This window comes from Vespa crabro, chromosome 6 (assembly GCF_910589235.1).
Source record: "Vespa crabro chromosome 6, iyVesCrab1.2, whole genome shotgun sequence".
In the NCBI taxonomy this organism is placed as follows: Eukaryota; Metazoa; Arthropoda; class Insecta; order Hymenoptera; family Vespidae; genus Vespa; species Vespa crabro.
Genome location: NC_060960.1, coordinates 10,129,239 through 10,152,618, shown reverse-complemented (window position 1 = coordinate 10,152,618; position 23,380 = coordinate 10,129,239). Strand labels below are relative to the sequence as shown.

General features: G+C 28.1%; 2 protein-coding genes across 9 annotated transcripts in view; one reads left to right on the top strand and one right to left on the bottom strand.

The window, feature by feature from the left end:
* LOC124425141 (kinase D-interacting substrate of 220 kDa) overlaps positions 1-15,261 on the top strand; it is a 21,558-nt gene extending 6,297 nt beyond the window's left edge. For 2 of the 7 annotated variants that reach the window (XM_046965073.1, XM_046965074.1), the window contains exons 3-22: positions 6,143-6,274; positions 6,466-6,564; positions 6,647-6,745; positions 6,854-7,051; positions 7,146-7,244; positions 7,381-7,677; positions 7,753-8,128; positions 8,232-8,396; positions 8,474-8,681; positions 8,779-9,201; positions 9,301-9,523; positions 9,610-9,789; positions 9,868-10,493; positions 10,596-11,055; positions 11,178-11,351; positions 11,434-11,581; positions 11,671-11,792; positions 11,904-11,909; positions 12,041-12,155; positions 13,968-15,261. In XM_046965073.1, coding sequence (XP_046821029.1) covers positions 6,164-6,274; positions 6,466-6,564; positions 6,647-6,745; positions 6,854-7,051; positions 7,146-7,244; positions 7,381-7,677; positions 7,753-8,128; positions 8,232-8,396; positions 8,474-8,681; positions 8,779-9,201; positions 9,301-9,523; positions 9,610-9,789; positions 9,868-10,493; positions 10,596-11,055; positions 11,178-11,351; positions 11,434-11,581; positions 11,671-11,792; positions 11,904-11,909; positions 12,041-12,155; positions 13,968-14,653 — 4,815 coding nt within the window. In that variant the 5' untranslated portion in view covers positions 6,143-6,163 and the 3' untranslated portion in view covers positions 14,654-15,261. Of the gene's footprint in view, positions 1-1,729; positions 1,899-2,456; positions 3,667-6,142; positions 6,275-6,465; positions 6,565-6,646; positions 6,746-6,853; positions 7,052-7,145; positions 7,245-7,380; positions 7,678-7,752; positions 8,129-8,231; positions 8,397-8,473; positions 8,682-8,778; positions 9,202-9,300; positions 9,524-9,609; positions 9,790-9,867; positions 10,494-10,595; positions 11,056-11,177; positions 11,352-11,433; positions 11,582-11,670; positions 11,793-11,903; positions 11,910-12,040; positions 12,156-13,967 lie in introns of those variants that run through there. The other 5 variants (XM_046965069.1, XM_046965071.1, XM_046965067.1 and 2 more) reach the window with 5 other exon arrangements.
* Positions 15,262-16,196: 935 nt separating this feature from the next.
* Positions 16,197-23,131, bottom strand: LOC124425143 (band 4.1-like protein 5). Of its 2 annotated transcripts, XM_046965076.1 has the most exons (7): positions 22,408-23,125; positions 22,113-22,260; positions 21,738-21,914; positions 20,961-21,656; positions 20,407-20,840; positions 19,697-20,119; positions 16,197-19,500 (listed from the first exon to the last, which is right to left on the bottom strand). In XM_046965076.1, the coding sequence occupies exons 1-7, from the start codon at positions 22,558-22,560 to the stop codon at positions 19,369-19,371; spliced, it is 2,163 nt and encodes a 720-aa protein (XP_046821032.1). In that variant the 5' UTR covers positions 22,561-23,125; the 3' UTR covers positions 16,197-19,368. The 2 variants fall into 2 exon arrangements, with proteins under 2 accessions (XP_046821032.1, XP_046821033.1); XM_046965077.1 differs by lacking the exon at positions 19,697-20,119 and having other exon boundaries at positions 22,408-23,131.
* Between the last annotated feature and the right edge of the window lie 249 nt (positions 23,132-23,380).

Sequence of the window (23,380 nt, the reverse complement as noted above, 5' to 3'; positions counted from 1 at the left end):
TCTCAATAGGACAAACCAATTCCTCGTTGATCGTTTCGTTTAATTGATCAAAGTGACTCTCTTCGTATCGTAAGAGAGCATCTTATCGCAAGATTTTTTTTTTCATTCTTTGAGGGAGCAAAAAATAACGCGCATCTCTTACATATGTGTACATCGTACTCGTGTAATTTATAGATTGATCGATCCTCAAATCGATTTATCGAAAATCTATCAATTTTCTTATCTTTCCTTTTTCCTATTCTTTCTTCTTTTTCTTCTTTTCAATTTTCAATATCGCTTTTGCTTATTTATTAATTAATTACGTCAATTTACAATAGGAGTAGCAAATAAACGTTACAAAAAGCGAGATCGTGTTTGCGATGAATTATAAATTACACGATGAAATCATCTTTACCTAATCCACGTGTACACATATGCACACAAACATACATACATACACACATACACGCACATACACACGCAGAGGCGAACCATCTATGAGTGCAATTAGCAAGTTACGATGCTTATTATTTGGTTGCTTATCGAGTGCAAAGTGCCGACATTTTGTATTTAACTAACATTTTCCTTAATGCTTCTCGCGACAAATGATTTCTTTATATATATATATATATATCCAGTGAGATTTGCAGTGCTGACAAATGCATCTTCAAAAAATTATTTATTTTCGTTATATTTATAAAAATCATGATGGAATGTAATTTATTATTGATCGAAATTATACTTAGTGCAGCGTCTGTTGTTTCATTTATAGATCATTATTAATGTATTAATGTTGTTACGAATAATGTGGCAACGACATTAAAAATTTTTTTTTTTATATATATATATACCAAACAAGTGTTTCGCAGGCGAGCGTTTTTGTTTTTCTTGTATCACCTGTCGAAAGAGTAAAATAACAATAAAATTAGTGAGAAATGAAGATCGTGTAAATAAACGCAATATTGCAGATCGATTGAGGACGTATATATATATATATATATATATATATATATATATATATATATATATATATATTTATTTATTTTTTATAAAAATCATCATCATAATATGCTTTTGAAAGGTATACAATTATAATGATGATTTTTAATAAAAGATTAACAAACGTTAGGAAAATTAATGACGCGAGTTGTTTAATTTGAACTTCATTATTATTGCCTTTTTGCTTACTCTGTAATACTTTTATTTGTTTCGCCTTAGCAAAATTTATATATGTATGTATGTATGTATGTATCTGTGTATGTATGTATGTATGTATGTATGTATGTATGTATATGTCGCGTTATAATTAAGATTAAAATTATTGTTAGTTGTTTAACGCGACTCATGGTTCTTGGAAGTCAATAGCACGGCACTGTTGGATTGCAATGCGCGCTATTACGCATGGAAAGACGATTCTTCTCTTCGCTGTGTACACGACTTTAGAGAGGAGAGATCCCACAGCGATATATAAATGCCGTACGCGATGTGTTACGCGATGTTCTTAAGCTATTTGCCGGCGTTACCGTCCGCACCGCGTTATAAAGATATCTACCATGTGATTCGTCATTTTATTTCGTTTTATTTCGTTTTGTTTCGTTTCGTTTGCGAGATTTATATCATTTTAAAAGTCTCGAAGAATATAATATATATACATATATATATATACATATACATATATATATATATACATATAATAATAATAAGTGGACAAGAGAATAATAATTATTATTATATAGCTACGCCATCGAGAGAGAGAGAAAGAGAGAGAGAGAGAGAGAGAGAGAGAGAGAGAGAGAGAGAGAGAGAAAGAAATAAAAGTAAAAATAAAAAAAATAAATAAATAAGAAACACGAGGATCGACGGATCAATTTGGAAAAGATGCTCAGATTCACCACTTTGTCGAGGGTCCGTTTTTCACGGTATCAATTAAAATTAATTAGCACTTGACAATTTTTTTTGTTTTTTTTTGTTTTCATTTCTTCTTCTTCTTCTTCTTCTTCTTCTTCTTCTTCTTCTACTTCTTTTTCCTTATCATATTCGAATGAAAGTAATTATAACGATTAGATATATATATATCTAATCTAATAATATATATATTTAATAATATATATATATATATATATATATTCATCATGTATATTCACAACAATTCAAGATCATCTTATTTGGCATATATAATTTGATAGAAATTTTCGTTACTGTTTTATCTTTTCTTTTTTCTTCTTCTTTTTTTCTTCTTGTTTTTTTTTTTTTTTTTGTGTCGTACAAAAGTTTTAACGAGCTCAATGGGTATCATATGTACATGCATTAGCTATTATTAACATATATACAACATAGTTGCTTGATCGATGTTAACGTTTACGAACTAACGCATAATATATATATAATATATATATATATATATATATAAATATATATATATATATATAATGCTTTGACATTACGCGCTATATGACGATGATCTATGAAAGGCAAAACATGAAACAATCAAAAGGAAGTTCATTGTTCGTCATCGGTGTTTTATCATTTACGTTCGCAGTTTCGTTATATTGTCACATATATATGTATCTTCAGAGAAGGTTTTCTATTATTCGAAGACATCAAGAGAGAAGGAGAGAAAGAGAGAGAAAGAGAAAGAGAGAGAGAGAGAGAGAGAGGGAGAGAGAGATCGAAGAAGGAAGTTCGAGATGTCGTCTACGTGTCTACTTCTGTCAATCCTGGAGAAAAAGAGAGGAAGATAAATTGGAAGAAAGAAAGAGAGAGAGAGAGAGAGAGAGAGAGAGAGAGTAAACGAGATGTTCGAAAAAAATCAAGGACGAAAATAATGAGATAAAATTAATACTCACACTTTTATGATACTGGAAATAATAACAGGAGAAACTTAAAATCGGATTAAGAAAAAAGAGAGAGAGAGAGAGAGAGAGAGAGAGAGTAATAAAGATAGCTTTGGTATCATACTTGGTGATAAACGATTTAGAAAAGAACGAGAACGTAGAAATGAGTAATATCGAAGAGGAGAATAATAAAATCTCAAAAAGTAAAGAAATGGAAGATAATAATAATAAAAAGAAGAAGAAGAAGAAAGAATCGGAAATAATCGAGGAATATCCATCGTTATCTTATAAAATAGAAAATGAATTGTCAATGCCTAGAAATATAGATGAGCGAAGATCAATGTCGAGTGAATTAGAGGAGCCAGCTAAGTATATGGATGTGTTGTCGGGTACAAATGTAAATCCTATAAGAAGATCGAGTATAGCAAGTGCAGCCATTTGTTCAAGTTTGGCGCCAAGTTTGGCAAGTGCTTTCCCAGGTGTACCGAGTAATTATTTGCCAAATACGAAAGAAAATAATTCTCTTGGATTGAGAAGAAGTGTGACCATTTCCAATTTATCATACAACGAGACGGATGTTAACAGATTAGAGGATAATGTTAAGAACGAGGATAATGTTAACATTGGAAAGAATGAAAATGGTGGTGGTAAACGTAAATTAAAACTACCATTTTTTCATCTTCAAATACCCGAAAGTACCGGCTGGGACATCGATCTTGGTTACCATCATCATCACCACTATCATCATCATGTATTTCCACATATTCACGTACCCGTGATTACATTCACTGCCCCGGCGACCGATGGAACAGGTCGCAAGTTCAACTTCGGCATACGAAAACACTCGCAGACGGTTAGTCATTCTAGTCGACGACAATTCGAAGCGCACGCCCGCGTGTTCCCGCTGTATTTTATTACACGCTCAGCTCCATTTTACTATTTTTCTTTTTATTTATTTATTATTTTATTTTATTTTATTATTATTATTATTATTATTATTATTATTTTTATTTTTTTTGTGATTTTTTTTCGTTTTTCTTTTCTGTTCTTTTTTTTTTGTTTTCTTTTCCTCCCGGCTCGTTTCTTTCGTTCCGTGTTAAATCTCACGATATCCTTTCAATATTCCCTTCTCGGACTTCCTATTATTTTATTTGTTTTCTTTTTTATTTTCTTTGGTTTTTAATTTTTGCCTTTTCTTTTTCCTTTCCTTTTTTTTTTTTCTTGCAGTAACACCTCCGCCCGAAGAAGGGGATTCGCGAAATAGTTTTTACTACTTGGACTGACGTTCCCAAGTGTTTTTTTTTTTTTTTTTATTTTTAATCTTGGACGCTGCCTTTTGTTTTTATTGTCTCGCTCGATGTTTTGAATTTTTTTTTCTCTCTATTGACGTTGTTTTAAAAATCTCTCTCATTAACCTACATGATCTTTTTATTTTTTTCTTTCTTCTTTTGTTTCGTTCCTTTTTTTTTCGTTTTTGATTTGTTTTTTCTTCTTGTCTCATCCCAAATCCGATTTTATTTTTTATTTTTCTTTCCCCAAGTCCAAGGTAAAAGTATAAACGAGCTTATAGGATTAATTTCGTTTTTTTTTGTTTGTTTTTTTTTTGTTTTTTTTTTTTAATGAAGTCGAATCGATACGGATCGCGCAAATAAACATATTATATTTTGTATTTTGAAACTTGTAAAATTGTTATGATAATTATTATTATTATTATTTTTCTTTATTTTTTTATTTTTTTATTTTTTTTTTATTTTTTTTTTTTTTTTTTTTTTTTTGATTTTTTGTTCTACTTTTCTTGTTTTTTTATTTTTTATTTTTCTTTCTTTTATAATATAAACGTACAATACGAATTTCGTTTTATCTTCTATTACTTTCTAATTTAATTCTGATAAAAATTATTATTGTAAATCGACCGATTTAACCGATGATGTCTGTTCACGATCGAAATTAAATTTCAAATGCGCGACGCAGAATCTTAGCTGACAGTTGTTGTGCCCGTAACTTCCTCATCTTTAAAAGAACAATTGGATTGGATCGTCGAGAGTTTATGGAAATTAATGTCTGTCGTAAACGAGGAATAATTATGTAAAGCGTGCATAAACTTCTTGACTATATAGAAAACGAACGAACGAACTAACAAACAAACAAACAAACAAACCATTAAATAGGGATAAACGAAAGAAAATTATTTGTTTAATACAATACAAATTGTAAAAAAAGAATTATTAACAAAACAAAACAAAAAAAAAAAAAAAAAAAAAAAAAAGAAAAAAAAAAGAAATCTTTGTTCGCGATGATGTCAAAAGTATACTTACTTTTATATGCGGTGAGTGTTCATAATGACACTGAACTTTTTATCTTATCATTTAGCAAATTTAATTATACAACTTTGTTCGATTCGAGTCGATTCGGGTTGGAGATTTATCATAAAATTTTTTTTCTTTTAAGCCAAATTGCATTTAATGAGCTGCGTTTTTTTATCTCACTCTTTCTTTTTCTTTTTCTTTTTTTTTTTTTTCTTTTTCTTTTTCATTTTTCTTCTTTTCATTCTCTATAATTTTCGCCTTTAACATCTATGAATGAAAGATTAATTTGGGTTTAAATGTTGTGAAAATAATTGTCGTCAATAATAATTATCTGGTATATACAAGATTGTTATAGGATTGAAAAATCCATTTTAATTAATATGCGCCGAATTCTAACAATGCTCCGTGTGCATGTAATAGAATATATTAACTTTTTTTTTTACGAAATAAGTGAGAGAATAAATATATAAGTGAATTCTTTTTTCTTTTTTCTTTTTTTTACAAATAAAAATTCATATTTCATGCGAAATTTACGAAAGCATTGAAATGTGTTAAGAAAACGAAAAAAAAAAGAAAAAAGAAAAAAGAAAAAGGTAACATTACTATACTATATATAAATTGTACAATCGTAACACATCTTAATCCTGAAAGACATGTACGATCGATGATTTATTTTTATCATAAAATATGATCGAAACTGTGTGGTTTGAGAATTAATATCTGCTTGCAATTATGCTTGGTAAGGATGAGATATTTTTTGTTGTTGTTGAAAAGTGCTTAAGTATTCCTTGAGGTGTTTGATTAATTTAGAATGAAGGATTTCAAATCACAGCAATTTAGATGTAAGTGAATATTGAATTGAAATTGCCTTGAGTGTGTTTAAAACGAGATTAAATGTGTTTATTTATTTTTTTCTTTTCTTTCTTTCTTTCTTTCTTTTTTTTTTTTTTTTGTTTTTTTTTTCGATCGAACAAAGGAAATCAAATAATAATATTTAACATTTTCTTATCAAACTTTTCACAGACTTTGCATCGGACTGACTCGATGGTATCGCTTTGTTATCGGTCGCTTGCCAGCTACATCACGGATGACAATCTCGCTGGTTTGCAAAATTTTCTTGAAAATAAAAGAGCACAGGTTGATGACCGAGATGAGGTAAGGACAGACGTCAATCAATTCCTATTAACGTCAGAAAGGTTTTCGTATTTATGAACGAACTAATCGTATTTGTTTTCTGTCTTTCTTTTTCTTTCTTTCTTTCTTTCTTTATCTTTTTTTCTTTTTTAATGATATTTTTTTCTTTTTTTTTTCTTTTTCTTTTTTTTTTTTTTTTTTTTTTCATGCAGAACGGTAGCACAGCCCTCATCCTTGCAGCAGCTAAAGGCAAGATCCAATTTCTTCGGGAATTCATTAATTATGGTGCCGACGTTAACGCCGAGGACGTGGTAAGCGTATTTACTTTTCTTATTTTAACAATTTAACGTATTAAACGATACGCCAAAATAATTCATTCTTTAAACATTTTAGGATAATTGGACGGCATTACTTTGCGCGGCCAAGGAAGGTCATACAGAAATCTGTTCTGAATTATTGGATCATGGCGCCGATTTGGAACATCGCGATATGGTACAAAAAATTATATATTTAAAGAAGAAGAAATTAATTTGCATCCTCAAGATAATATATATATATATTCAATCGAACATATACGTTATTGTCGAGTTTGATTTTTAGGGAGGATGGACGCCACTTATGTGGGCGACATATAAGGGTAGATCGACAACGGTGAAGATGTTAATAACACGTGGTGCTGATGTCAATGCCCATGGAAACTTTCATATATCATCGTTACTTTGGGCAGCTGGTAGAGGATATTCTGAAATAGTTAAAGATCTGATTGCTCATGGTGCTAAAGTCAATGTTGGCGATAAGGTAATTTATTATTAACATTGGAAAAGGATTTCAATTTGTTTTTATCTAATTAACATAATTGTTTTTTTTTTTTTCTTTCTTTTTTTTTTCCTAGTACGGTACTACGGCTTTAGTTTGGGGTTCTAGAAAAGGAAACGTGGAGATAGTTGATACATTGTTGAAAGCCGGTGCAAACGTAGATACGGCTGGCATGGTAAGACACTTTTATTCGTTGATATAATGTATATATATATATATATATATATAAAAAAAAAAAAAAAAAAAAAAGTAAGAAAAATACAGGTTTTCTTTAAGATAAATGACCGGTACGAAAATCTGCTACGTTATAGTATTCATGGACAGCTCTTCTTGTGGCGACACTCGGTAACCATATAGACGTAGTTCTATTGCTTTTGGAACATAAGCCGAATGTAAATGCTCTTGACAAAGATGGATGTACGGCCTTGGCGATAGCTTGTCGAGAGGGTCATCACGAGATAGCTAATGCACTTTTGAATGCCGGAGCTTATGTCAATATTCAAGATAGATCTGGTGATACTAATTTGATACACGCTGTCAAGGGCGGGCATAGAGGAGTCGTTGAATCCCTTCTTAAAAAATATGCTGATGTTGATATAGCTGGAAAGGTACGATAAATTAATTCATTCAAAACATTGATAAAATTTATTTAACATGAAACATTTTTTTAATATGTTTTTTAGGATAGAAAAACTGCAACTTATATAGCTGTAGAAAAGGGTAACACGGCAATACTAAAACTATTACTAAGTGCTAATCCAGATTTAGAAATTGCAACAAAAGACGGTGATACGCCATTATTACGAGGAGTAAGATCGCGCAACGCTGAAATTGTGCAATTATTGTTAGACAAAAAAGCGAAAGTTTCTGCAACCGATAGGAAAGGCGATACTGTATTACACATTGCTATGCGTGCAAGATCTAAAGGCATAGTTGAAATATTATTGAGAAATCCAAAGAACAGTCAGTTACTATATCGTCCGAATCGTCAAGGAGAAACGCCATATAATATAGATATCAATCATCCTAAGACAATTCTAGGACAAATATTTGGTGCTCGTATGTGAATCAATTTTATATACGTATATATATATATATATATATATACGTAACACCACACATTGATACCGTATATAATGAAATATGATTAATTTTGTTATAGGTCGGCTTAATACTAACGAGGATAATGAAAATATGCTTGGTTATGATTTATACAGTAGCGCGTTAGCAGATATACTTAGCGAACCCTCACTGTCAACACCAATAACAGTTGGTTTATATGCCAAATGGGGTTCTGGGAAATCATTTTTATTAAATAAATTAAGAGGTAAATACGAAGTTCTATTTGCTTGGAATTTTTTTTATGTTTTTACATCAGTCCAATATATTGATATTATCTTTCAGAGGAAATGAAAAATTTTGCACGTCAATGGATCGATCCAGTATTCCAATTTTCTACTTTATTGTTCATAGTAGTTACACATGTGTCTTTATTAGTTGGTGTTACAACGGGTCTTCTTGTACAATCGTGGATAATTGGTCTTGCGTGCGGCATTAGTCTTATTTTTATTATTTACACATTCTTGGTGCTTGTTTGGTATGCTAATAAGAGGTAATATTAAACAAACAAAGTGAAATTGAATTACTTCGATATAGTCCCCTTCGTTTAAGTAAATTTTTTGTTTGTTTCTTTGTTTGTTTTATCATAGATATGATTGGTATTGGCCATCCAATTTTACAGTAGCTTTTACAACAAAATTGAATTCTTTGAAGTTACTGTTGCAAGTAATATTTTGCCATCCACCTGGCGGAAGTGTTCACGATGGAATAACCGTTCAGCCGATCAAGTTTTATTTCACGGATCAAACTAGAGTCGGTACAACGGCTGCCGGAGAAAATGCGGTTGTACAAATGGTGGGATCTCTTTATGATTCAATTGAAAATGATTTTGGTTCTTTATCTACGAGATTATACAGAGCATTTAGACCAAAATTTGATAAGTCTACCACTACTTGGAAGTGGAGACATCTTTGTTGTTTACCATATGTTGTTATATTTGAATTCTGCTTCTGCAGTTTACTTCTTGGTATATCAGTACTTACAGTCTACCTCATAGATATGTCTAATAACGAGTAAGTATTTAAGTTAACATTGTATCTTATATTTAATGAATAATATAAAGGAATATATTATTATTATTATTATTATTATTATTATTATTATTATTTTAGACCAACTATTGAGAAGGTTACAGCGCATATCATTATGATAACTGTTGCCTTAGTATTAATTATCAGTATTATAGCAAATTTATATACATGGAGTCGGACGTTAAAAGCGCTTGTGTTCTCGCAGAGAAGACATCTGCAACATAGTATATCAAAATTAGAAACATTAAAGAGCGAAGGTTTTATACAAACATTAAGAAGTGAAGTTAATCTAATGACTGAAATGGTATGCGCATATAAAAGTATATTAATATACAATGAAAATATATCTTATTTTAAAAATAATTCATTTCTTTTCCTAATTCGATACAGGTGAAATGCTTAGATAGCTTCATGTCTCAACAAAGTAGATTAGTTTTAATAGTAGATGGTTTAGACAGTTGTGAACAAGATAAAGTTCTACTTGTTCTAGATGCCATACAGGCTTTATTTAGTGATAATGGATATCCATTTGTGGTGATATTAGCCATTGATCCACATATTATAGCTAAGGTGAAAGTACCTTTTGAGAATTATTATGAGAATATATGAGCATTAATTTGTAATATATATTTTTTTTTTTTTAAAAAGGCAGTAGAAGTAAACAGTAGAAGATTATTTACCGAGTCGAATATTGGAGGACATGATTATTTACGTAATATGGTTCATCTCCCATTTTATTTACAAAATAGTGGTTTACGTAAAGTGAAAGTTGCACAACAAACTGCACTACATGGTAAAAAGACGACTTGGTCGGAGGCCGAGGAGAGCATTAACTATGCCGCTACAAGTACAATGCATCATTCTGTTTCCAATAGAAGACTTAGTACAGAATCTGCTATAATGAATAGTAATGAAAAATTAAAGCCACAGGGTTGGAAGGGTAATAGAAAATTACGAATGAGTGAATCAATTGCTAGCAGTATTGGTAGTAATCTAAATAGATTAGGTGGCGCACAAGATCTTAATAAAATGCTTCTGACTGATGATTACTTTAGTGATGTAAATCCACGTAGTATGAGAAGATTAATGAACGTTGTTTATGTCACTGGAAGGTTATTGAAAGCATTCCAGATTGATTTTAATTGGTATCATCTTGCCAGTTGGATCAACATAACAGAACAATGGCCTTTTAGGACATCTTGGTTGATATTACATTATGATATGTACGAGGATAGTTTGGATGATTCCATGTCATTGAAAAGTCTTTACGATAAGTATGTGAAAATGATAAAGTACTTATATATATATATATTTTTTTTTTTTTTTTTTTTATAAGATATGAATTTCTCTATTCCATATATTTATTTCATTTCTAGAGTGCGTCCACAAATACCAGTACTAAAAGATGTTCAGCCTCTTCTTGAAATGGATAGAGACGAACGTAAATTGGATGTTTTTTTGACCTTTCATCGTTCTAGCTTACATGTTAGCGACATGAAAATATTTTTACCATTTACGATTAATCTTGATCCTTATATTAAAAAGAAAATAAAGGAAGAACAGCAAGGATTAGACGAAGAGATTAATTTAACTCATTATAAACAAATTACGCCGTGGAATCCGCAAACTAATATTTATAATCCATCTAATCTAAACAAATCTATTGTCACAAATCGTGGTATAAAAGTTAATAGAACTCCGAATTTACCGGGACAACAATACATTCCACCAGGACCATCATGGACTTATCAACCAAATTTTGATTGGTCTGCTAACCCTTGGGTACACGTACCGCCTGCAGAACCTAAACCACTTTCTGCAACTACTGCATTACCAGTAATATCCTTGTAAAAAATGAAATTCAATTATATCCCTTTGTAAATTTCAAATTTATAATGTTGGTTTTTTTCTTTTTTCTTTTTTTTTTTTTTTTCTTTTTTTTTTTTATTTACACACAGTCAGAAGTTCTTGAAACAAAATTATCTTCCATGGGCGTGAATGAGATTTGTGATCTTCTTGATAAAATCGAAGGTTTTAATATAAATCAAGCACCGCAATATAAAAATGTAATCAGAGACAATAACATTAATGGAAAAGTTTTGGTTCATTGTGACTTGCAAGAATTAAAGAAAGTAAGTATTGCATAATATTGCTTTAAATATCAATTTTATGATATAATTATATAAACGAAATAATAAAATATTTTATTTTTAGGTACTTAAAATGGCGTTTGGTGATTGGGAATTATTTCGTATGATAATAGTATCCCTCAGAGAATTTGAAGTATCATCAATCGGTACTCAAGATGAGACTTCTCGGAGCGTACGATTTACAGTAGGACTCGAGCCTATCACACGGAAAGGTAACTATAATATTACATCCTATAAAACATTTTATAAGACCTATCGATTTTATACATATATATATATATCTCAAATTTTTACATTTTAGAACACACTTTGCAAACTAATTCTGTTCGCGTACCTGTTCATAATGAAAAAGAAAAGGGAATATCCAGAACTGATGCACCACCACGACGGGATCAAGCAAAACAATCTATTATGGAAAAACAGGTAAATAGATTATTTATGATCATAAAAAATAAAATTTTACAATAAATAAACTCATACTTACAATACAATATATATATATATTGTCTCTTACATTCGTATCTTGGCTTTTAGTATCAGGTGAGATTATTCCTAATTTTTATACCTTATTATAGAATATTTCAATTTGAAGTTCAATTCTTTTTTTTATCATTTAAAAAAAAAAAAGGTACATTCTGAAAGAGAAAATACATGATATTGATCTATTGCAGGTAACTTTAGAAGAACAAATGATATGCGGTGCTTTACAAACCTTAAATGAAGAAGCTTGCGAAGATGTATTGGATCTTCCAAATCCACCGACGGCACCAACAGACTCACTTTCAGGTGAGCCCTCTTCTCTACCACTTTCACTGCCCCTGGTTGTTATTCAAGAGCCACAGCAACCTTGCTGATACTGCGATACTGTCAATAATAGTAATGGAAAGCTACAGTTCAATTAAAGAAATATATATATATATATATATATGTATGTATGTATGTATGTATGTATGTATATATACTGCATTATTATCTTTTTTTTGTGCTTTTTTATTTCTACGAAACATATAATAATGTGACAGTATTGCAGATCTTATTTTTGTAAATATATATATACATATATATATATATATATATATATAAACAGAGACAATAAATATGTAATCTATATAAATATTCACTATAAATAGATAGATCCATATTATAAAATTTTTAATTCTCGTTTTGAAATTATTCAATATTACAATTAAAATAAATGTGCCAAAGCATTGCGATATATAATGAGTGATTATACATATCAATAGAAGGGGATATCATTCTTTAATAATTGCATATGCAATATATAAATGAAATAATGTTTTTATGTATATAATTTGTTAGATTTAATACGTAGATCTGATATATTTAAGTATATACATATATAGTTAAGTTCGAACATTTAAAAAAGTACTGTGACATGTTTTATTTTCAAAAGAGTTTTATATTTTTCATATTGTTAATTGACGAGATGCTTCAATGTGCTCTAGTAGTACATAACTTCCATAGATATATATTTACTCTGTTACGTTTGAAAATGTGATTGTCATATTGCATTAATTGTTGTTTTTAGTGAGTAGTGAAATCACTTTGCGTTTTATTAACAATACTTCATAAGAAAAAAAGGAAGAGAAAGGAAAGGAAGAAAAAAAAAAATGAAAAGAACTTTTATTTGTATGATTAATCTTTTATAAACGATTTAATAAGTTTGGAAGTAATCATAAAAAAAATATTGAATGACTTCGAGTACAAAACTTATTGAAATATTAAAGTACAAAAATGAAAAAATTTCATATGCAACATATATTAATACTATTAAATGAAAGAATTTTTTACGTTTGATCTAATTTTCTAATGTGATCATTAAGTTCAAATTTGTTATAATTAAAAAATTTTGCAAAAATCTATTTTTTCCTGCGGTACAATAAAGGGTCAGTTATTATTATAATGATATATTTCTATATAAAAGAAAAAGGATAAAATTATTTAAGTATTATTTAATATAAAATGAATATTTTTTAATTTTCCTTAAATATCCGTAATTCTAAAATCTATCTGTAAAAAAGAAATTAAAAAGAGAAAATATAAATAGCAATAAATTTTATCGTGTAACATTAAAAATTAATACATGTTGCATATAATAATCCTAATAGTGTTAAATTTGTATGCTTTATTTACCACGTGTAAAATATCCAAATGCAATGTGTTATATGTTATAAGAATTTTAGCAATAAACTGTGTGCTTATAAATATAATATATTATTCTTCATTGCAGCTTACATTCATAAGATAAAAGACTGATGCGTCTTTATTTAAAAAATAAGCTGTATACAATAATACAAATAAATTGAATGTTTACCCAACACAAAAGAAAGGAGAAAAAAATTTCTTTTCGTTTCCTTGTTACAGGGATTTGTTTTATTGTGTTTTATTGTGCATCTGTACATTGTATATTGTGTATTTATATGTGTTTATTTGTCCAAGCCTTGTTTCTTTTTATTTATTTTTTTTTCTCTCTCTTTAATACCGCCAATATATAAATAATTATAAAGCGATATTAATTCTTAAGAGAATAAACATGAGAGAAATAAAGAAGACATGACAACGGATTATTGTTTTTAGGACGAGTTGCGTCAACTCAGGATACGGACTACGTCCTTCTACAAACCAATCCACTTTTTCATTGGGTACCGGTTAACAATGAACGGGAAAGTTCTGACGATAGTTCATGTGACTCAACGATACATCTACATCGCGCTAATTCTCAACATAGCATAGCTTCTCAACGAAGTACAAGATCCACTTGTTCTCATGGTCGTAGTAGAAGTTTAAGAAGAACTGGAAGTCATTGCAATAGCAGACCGTCCTCCCTTTTTGTTTCTCCTCCACCTTCACCTCGACCTGCCTTTAGATCTAAATCCACCGATGAAAACTACGTGGGAAATAATATACCTTTAAAGCCAACAACTTCCTTATATTCGGCGAAGAAAAGACGTTCTGTATCAACCCTTAGCGACGATACAATACCAACGATATCGACATCGGCGATACCCATTAACGTTCCACACGCTAGCTTGGAAAAATTATCCAAGTTGAAAGATCGTTTGATTGGAACAACTTCATCAACATCCGCAGCTGGCGATAGTGATGATGAATCTACACCTTTGGTATCAGAATTATCAACACCAACGCATTCCCAATCTGACAGTGTTTTTAGAAATGAATACAGTCCAGATAACAGTAGCGATATTTCAGCTGATTCAAATAAAAGTTTACCGCACAGCAGCGAACGATCTGCTATAAAATAGATTATTAATAATATAGATTAATATAATACACATTAAAGAAGAACGAGTTTAGATAGGATGGGAGGGGGGGGGGTAGAATATTTTGATAGATAATCAATATATAAATATACATTTTTATCATGGGTAATCCTATCTAACGTAGTTCTGCTTTAATTTGCTTTATTCGAAATTAGGTTGTTCGGTTAAAATACAAATAAAAAGAAAAGAAAAAAAAAAAGCAAATAAAATGTAAAAAGGAATGCCTACTTAAATCTATTTAATATTACAAGTTTGAATCGACCAGTGTTATACGTTTTAACATATTAATGTTGAATAATCAATTAATTTTACAAATTAGTATGAATAGATGTATGTTTTAATTTAATTGAAATCATTAGCCAGATATATTTATTTGTTAATGCTTCTAGTGTGATATATATCGAATACCAGTTTTTAAAGTAATAATGTAAATATTCGATAAACTAAAGAACGATTATAACATATGAATTTTTTTATAACTAGATATAGAAAAAATTTATTATCTTATTATTTATGAATTATAGAAAATTAAGCGTTGTTAAATATTTATTTAATAGCCTCAATTATAATGAAGTGACCTATTGTGCATCATAGCTTCGCATATATATATATATATATGTGTATATATATATATATATATGTGTGTGTGTGAGCCTATATATATATATATATATATATATATATATATATATATATATACGGAATTGATATTTAAATATTAGTACTTCAATTTTTAAAAGCAATCTTTTATATATATATATAAAATATATATATATTTATATATATATATATATATATATATATAAAATAATATTGAGATAAATTAAATTATTAGGCACAAATTGAAGTGAAATGATATAAAAATAATTCGCGAATACTATGTATAATACTATGTATATTGAATACAATAATATGACTACTTAAAGTTGAAGCAGCGTAATAAGCGATACGTCATGCAATATATCATTTTAATAATTACATGCCTACTTAATTATTTATATAAACATGACTTAAATATTTGTCACAATATTCGATTGTTTGTTATAATTCTAATATAATATAATTAGTATATATAATCAACATTTATCAATAGTCATTAAATATTCTCGCGCTAAGATATTATTATAAATTAACTTTGGCCTATAGAATAATATGCTGATTTTAAAATAAGGATTTTGTAAAAGAAACTTTGAGTAATTATTTTTGCATATCTTCATTAAAAACATAAAAAACAAAAAAGAAATTAAGATGCTATTTCTAGTAATTTTTATATGTTTTGCGACGCTATATATGAAATTATCGAATTATTATGTTTAACGATTAGGTAAAAACAAAAAAAAAAGAAAAAAACAAAAAAAATAAAAGAAAAAGTTTTTTAATATATATAACAAAATCATGTAAACACGAAATTTAAAAATATTATATATTTGACTAGCAAGAAATTATTTTTGTGATATGTAGGTTTGCAAAATAATAAATAATTTTAATTAATTACATATATAAAAAATTCTTTCAAAGTCCGGTATTTTGTTTTAGTGATACAATGTTTTTATTAAAAAGCAAAAGTCGTACATACATTACTTAATACACAGCATATGACACACATTAGGACGGATTTTATCAGGGTATCAATATTAATATTAATATTAATAATAATAATAATAATAATAATAATAATAATAATAATAATATTGTGTGTAAATACATGACAAATGTAAATGTATGTATGTGTTGTATATATGATGTACACACATATATATCTAAATACATAACACAAATTAAGGATGACTAAGGACATAAGCAAAAAAAAAATTGCCTATTATTAATGTTATAATGTATTCATATATTGGTACTCCAATGAAATAGTGTGTCATTTAAAATGCTTACATTTACATATTATGCTTTATGGCATTATCTGAAATGAAAGGGGGAAAAAAAAAAAAGAAAAAAAGAAAAAAGAAATAGAATCACAAAAAGCATCCTCAGCATTGTATATATTATATCAAGCATAATATGTAAATATGATGTAATGAATGTTTGTCAATAGTTATACAGAAGCATAACAAAGGTAAAATTTATATAATATAAAAAAAGAAAAAAAAAGATAACTCCTGCATCGAGGAAAAGAGCTTTCACTATAATATATGATAAACAATTACTTACATTTATATATTGTATATATTTCAAATCTATGTTATGCTTTATATGCAATTATTGACATTTATATAAGTACATCTCATTAAAATATATAAAATACTTCTACATCTTCTTTAACTATGTCATTCGTTATTTTCGTAAATAAATTACTTATAGATTCGATTAAAATTAAATTAAGTACGGATCATTTTAATGAATCAATTTGAAAGTGAAAGAAAACAATTATATGTCATATATTATTCATTACTTTGTTCTGTATATCTAATACAGAAAAAGTGAGAACTTTTTTTCATAAATATTTATTAATATAACAGATATTGTTATAGTGGCATTAGTTAAATAAAAAAAAAAAATTTTTTTGCCGTATCCGTCCATAGAAAAGTTTTCTGATACTGAAAAATGATTTATTAGTTAAAAAAAAAAAATAAAAAAAATAAAAAAAAATAAAAAAAAGAATAAAAAAAAAGTAAAAAAGAAAAACAAAAAAATTGAAAAAAAAAAAGAAAAAAATACAATAAAATATAATGTGAGCTACAATGTTTGAAATTTACTTTAATAACGAATAGTACGAATAACAAATTATACAAGTGAATTCTTATGAAAATAAAGGATTTGTTTTCTCATTCTAAAAGAGAAGTCATTCATTAATTTTGCTAATGGATCATAGTGACAAGTATAAGTATTTATAAATTTACTATAATGAATGTTATTTAAAATTAAAGTCTGTAATATATCTTTTAATCATTTACCTCACTTATTAAATCTTGAAATTAACAGCTTTATGTATATGCATATATCTGTATTACTAAAATCTCTCTTTTTATATATATATATATAAATGCAGCATACATTAAATTACCAAAACGATGTATTACTTTCAATTCTTATTAATTTGTCTCAGTAATCTCTTTTAAAATATAATAATACTATTTTTTTCGATAGTTTATTTTTTGTTTTTACAAACAATAAACAACTTTTATCTGATATATGAAGAATATAATACAGCCTTTCCAGTTTTATCATGTATACAATTTAAAATATTAAGCAATACTGTTAAGCTGCACTTATGTAATAAGCAGATTGTGCAATATTATCTCAAATGTTTATATATAAATTGTTAATATGATTTGATTAAAATTATACCTTGAAGTCATAAAAAATATATTAATTCTCATTCATTTTAAATATCATTAAAATAATTTGCTTATATTATATTTTTTTTCTTTTTTTTTTTTTTTTTATATAAGTATTTTATAAAAAATTTTATATAAAAATTTCTTATAAGGTAAGTATCAGTCTCTTATTTATCATGAAAAATTTTATTGGAGGATTCGGGGATTAAAATTTATTCATTTTCATATTTTAAATAATATTGAAATAAATATTATTATATTGGTCTGTCTTGTGATATGTTATAAAAATAAATTATTATTAATTATAATTGAAAATAATAAAATGTATATAATATTGCACAATCTATAGGAGTCTTGCATAAAAATCTTGGTTGATTTGAATCATTATCGTTCTCATGTTTGTAGTTGTAAAAATATTGTCTGTAAGAACTTCCCTTCTTTATACAATTTTATATATAATATGCAATAACATGATGGCAATATCTTAATATTAATAATAAAACAGTATATACATACATATACATATATATATATATATATATATATATATATATATATATATATATGTATGTATATATGAAACGGTTGTTGTATATAATATATGTTGTTCTAATAACAGTATACATGGCTCTAAATTCTTTTTGCTTCTAGAAATGTCTTTTAAGATACATATTACTTATATCAATATATATATATACTAACTCCAGAATAAATTTATTTTTTAAATGTAAAGGCACATTGATATAATATATAAATGCTTGAACCTTTTTTTTTTTTCTTTATAGTCTTTACATCGAACACAAGCACCATATTTTATCTGGTATAAATGCATATTTAATGAACTGTCGCATTTACTGAACTGTAAGGACACTTATTTATAATATATTATTAAAAGATCTGTGAGTTAGTATCATAATACTATGAAATATAAAGCATATTTAAATGCAATGTAAATATATGAAAAAAGTTATGCATTTGTTTGTTTGTTCGTTTCTTTTTTTTTTCTTTTCTTTTCTTTTTTTTTTTTTTTTTTTTTTTTTTAGATAATATATAAATGCAAACTTCATTTCAAAGTCATATGATCTATGAATACTTATTTACTATAAAAAAATATCTTTTTCTTCTGTCAAATACTTTATCACACGCATTTCTTTACTTATTTGGAAATTATAAATTTATGTGATCTATTTATAAAAAAAAAAGAAAAAAAAAATAAAAAAAAAATAAAAAAAAAAAAATAAAAAAAATAAAAAAATAAAAAAAGAAGAAAAACTAAACAAGATGAAAAACAAATAAATAGACTGAAAAGGAAATCATATTAATTTGCTGCCATTATTTCATCAAGTATATAATAGGAATGTGTTGTGTGTAAAAATAAAAGGATATAACAAATATATAATTATTAATTTATAGCTGTGTCGTTATTACCGTTTTTCTAGTTATGACTGTTTGTTTGCCTGGTGATTGTTCTGTTGTTGGAGCTTGGGATGGATCTGCTACTAACCATGGACTGATATCAGATACAGCTGGGCTATCATCCTTTATAATGGATAAAATAAAAAGTCATATGATATCATTTACGTACAAGATCAAAGCATATTTTTTTCTCTCATTGAAATTGTATCACAAAAATTTAAACATACATATAATTAATATATAAAATGAAGCAAACGCACAGCTAGCATTATAGGTCTTAAATATAATTTGCAAGCACCAGAGGGATGATAAAACTAACCTTGTGTGTAATCGTTGTTCTTATAGTTTGAATCTCTTCAGTTTTAACAACTCTTGCTTGAGCTGTTTTATCATTAGTATCTGGCTCATTTTTCTTTTCCACTGTTGGTTGTAATTCTTTAAATGGGTTTAGTAAACCCAAAAATGGATTAGAATCTATAAAAGGATTTGTATTCGTTTTCTTTTCATCTTCTGTATTGACTGTGTCAGTAATATCAGAACCATCATTAGTAGCTTCGTTTTTACTATCGGTAGTAAATGGATTGAATGGATTTTGAGATTGATTTGATTTTGGATTGAATGGTGTAGTTGTTTGTTCTATTTGGCCCCAATTGTCCAAGGAGAAATGTGTTACGGTTACAGTGGAATCTGATGAAGGGCTTACTTCAGCTCCACTAACGGAAAGTGTTAATTTATCTCCGCCCTATAGTCAAGGAAACGCAAAAGAAAGCAAACGACTTTATAGCTGAAAGCTGATTATGCAAAACAATACATAGGACATGAATTCAAAGGACTAGACTTTATCGTTTTCTTGTATATATGATTCTTCTACATATATATGTACTTTACAAATATATGCATTTGCAAACTTAATTTTTGATATAAATAGACAAATTCACAATACAATTAAATACATAATAAGCAAAATAAATCCTATAGCAAAATAATAATAACAAGTTTTTCTAATTGTGACAATTCAATTGAACTTACCACTGAAACAATAGTTGCCGCATCAGTATGCTGACTGTTTTTTACTGTAACTGCAGATTGATCCACAGACGTAATAGAAATTAAATTGGAATTTTTACCCTGTTCAAGGGATTTTGCTTTCAATATATTACATTTAAGTGATTCTGGTGGTATTGGAGTACGAGGTGGTAATGATGAAGTACCACCGACTTGATTATTAGGTACTAATTGCACTTGATTAGCTGCATTGTCGACAGGTAATGTAGATTTTACAGGCTCAGATTCTTTTTCAGTATTAACAACTGCTGTTTGATTTCTTGATTCAAGAGGTTGTTGATCTTTAGCAAGGGATTTTAACAAAGAATCTACCAAAGGTGATGATGCCCCTTGTACACTGGAATCTGACGATTTTGTACTACTGTGACTTGGCTGACGTTGCAGAGGTTCTTCTTCGGCTAAAAATTATAATTTATAATTTCTACTTACTCTGAAGTCTAATAAAAAAAAAAAAAAAAAAAAAAAAAAAAATAATAATAATAAAAAATAAATTTTAAGAAAATATATTTATTACTGACTAGTAAGTGGTTGCTGTAACTGATCTACTTGTTGGCGTTGACGTTCTCGTAAAACATGACTTTGTCGACGCGCGTATCTTTGACTCGGTCGGCGTTCAAACTGAACAGTACGGCGAGCTCGATTTAATTGAGTAGTTTGGAATTCAGTTTTTCCACTATAACGAAAACGTGATCCCATGCGGAAAAAATTTTGACGACCACTGGTACCCTTGACAGGAGCACGTAAACGAAAAAAGGCATGATGTTCTACCGCACATTTCCACAAATGCTTACATGCCTTCTCATTGACTAGTCTAAAAACAAACGTATGCTCTTGTTCTCCTCTACCTTCGTCATCTTCCTCTACGACTACCAACGTTAACTTTTTCTTTTTAAAATCCAAACGACCAATCTTTGGCCAAAAAAATAAACCAATTTTCTGCATCCCCTCAAAAACAAGTATTCCAGTTGGCGTTAAACCCAATGAATATTCACATGCATCCTTGCCAAGAACCGTATGCATATCAACTCCATACATATCTAACCATTTTGCTTTACTGAGATAAGCCGATTCGGCTTGCGCTGGACTGAGACCTGAACATTTGGCATATTCCTCAAGTATCTCTAATTCCATTTGTTCTGTTTGTCCTGGGACAAATCTGAATTCAGATACCGTTGCAGCACTATGCATAGTTGGATCATAGTCGCCTAATTCAGCTAAAATAAATTCGACTATCGTATATTACACAATTACATTTATTATTATCAAATATCATAAATCTTCTTAAAAATACTCACATTGAAGAGCCAAAGCAGCTAACTGAACAGCCACTTGATGTGGACAATGAAGTTTACCTTCTAATACATCCTGTTTTAATTGTAAAAAAAATTGATACCGAGTTAATTCTTCGCGCAATGTGTTTGGTTCTGAAGAATAAAACTTTACTTTGAGTCTGAGTGTATATGGCGGTCCGACTGTATAAAAAGGAGAGAGAGAGAAAAAAGAAAAACAAAAATAAATTAACTATAATAAAATCTTATGTTAGAACAACAATATATTTCTTATTTATTATTAAAAATTTCTTACTTATTATTAAAAATTTCTAAACGTATAAAATGTACATAACATATAATACACATTTAACTATTGACAATTAAAATAAAAGTGCTTACTTTTTACTTGTTTTTTTATCGGTTTTGTTGGATCCAACCAATGTTGAACATTATTACTATCCGTATATTGCAATCCGAAGTAATCTTTTTCTATCAAATCTAAACTATAAAATACCTGTTCATATAAATCACTGGCCAGAGCTTTTTTCTGCAAAAAATAAATAAATATATATATATATATATATATATATATGTACATTCACACACACACACACACACACATATACATTATAATTGATTATTTAGATATGTAAAATTTATATAAGTACATATGTATATATAAATGAAAACATACCGATAATTCTATAGGCAAGTCAGTTCCATCTAATAAAACAACTCTACATTGCACAACATTTTTATTGCTAAGTAACCTCTGATTTTTAATCTGGGACGAGGTGTTTTGCCCAGTTACACTACGTGCTCGTCGTCGCGAAAGAAATCTCAACATTTTCTTTCTCGTTTGGAATTAAATTATACTCTCAAAAGAATAATATAAATATTTTGTATAGATAGTCTTACAAAATGCATTATAAATTGTAATGTGTTACGATACGAATTCCGCCCAAGCTACGCTTGGGGGGAGTTAATTTCAGACACTGAAAACTTAAATGGCTGCTTTGTAGATAAGTCAGTTTGGCTTATAACGGAACTGCTGGTATATACTTAATAAAAGTATAAGCAAATAAAATACCACGGAGTAATAATATAGTAGTGGTAACACAGATACTTTCGGTATACATAAGAAAGAGGACCACGTTTTTCATGAAACGTAAAAAATATTTCCAAAAAATATATTAATATTATTACAATATGGTATGTGTATATATATATATATGTATACAGATATGTATTATTTTAAAAAAGCTGAAACAAGTTTTTAAAAATTACAACAGAGTGATTTAACCGATCGAGTTTACGTTCGCCGTTCGAATACAAAACTACTACCATGTAGATAGGTGACGTTATACTGATCCCGCAAATAAGAAAAGTGTCATGGCGAATGTGATTTGATTGGTCGATAATTTGGCGCCAATTGACCACGTGTATACGAAAGATATGAATACATAATAACAATTCAATTTTTAATTTAAAGAACAAAAAACGTTTGAAAATGATTAATATTGATTATTTCAATGAATAAATAATACAATGTAAGTAATACTTAATCCTAAAAGTCGATATATTTTTGGAAGACGTATAATGTTAAATAATACAAGAAATAATAGTACTTGAATAAAATATAATGATGTTGATGCCTCAAAGTTTCG

Excerpts from the sequence above, each read along its gene's own strand:
- LOC124425143 (XM_046965076.1), bottom strand. The coding sequence starts at position 22,560 with ATGTTGAGATTTCTTTCGCGACGACGAGCACGTAGTGTAACTGGGCAA. Across the intron at positions 22,261-22,407 it reads ACTTGCCTATAGAATTATCG|AAAAAAGCTCTGGCCAGTGA; the intron begins GTATGTTTTCAT and ends TATTTTTTGCAG. Across the intron at positions 21,915-22,112 it reads GATAAAAAAACAAGTAAAAA|TCGGACCGCCATATACACTC; the intron begins GTAAGCACTTTT and ends CTTTTTATACAG.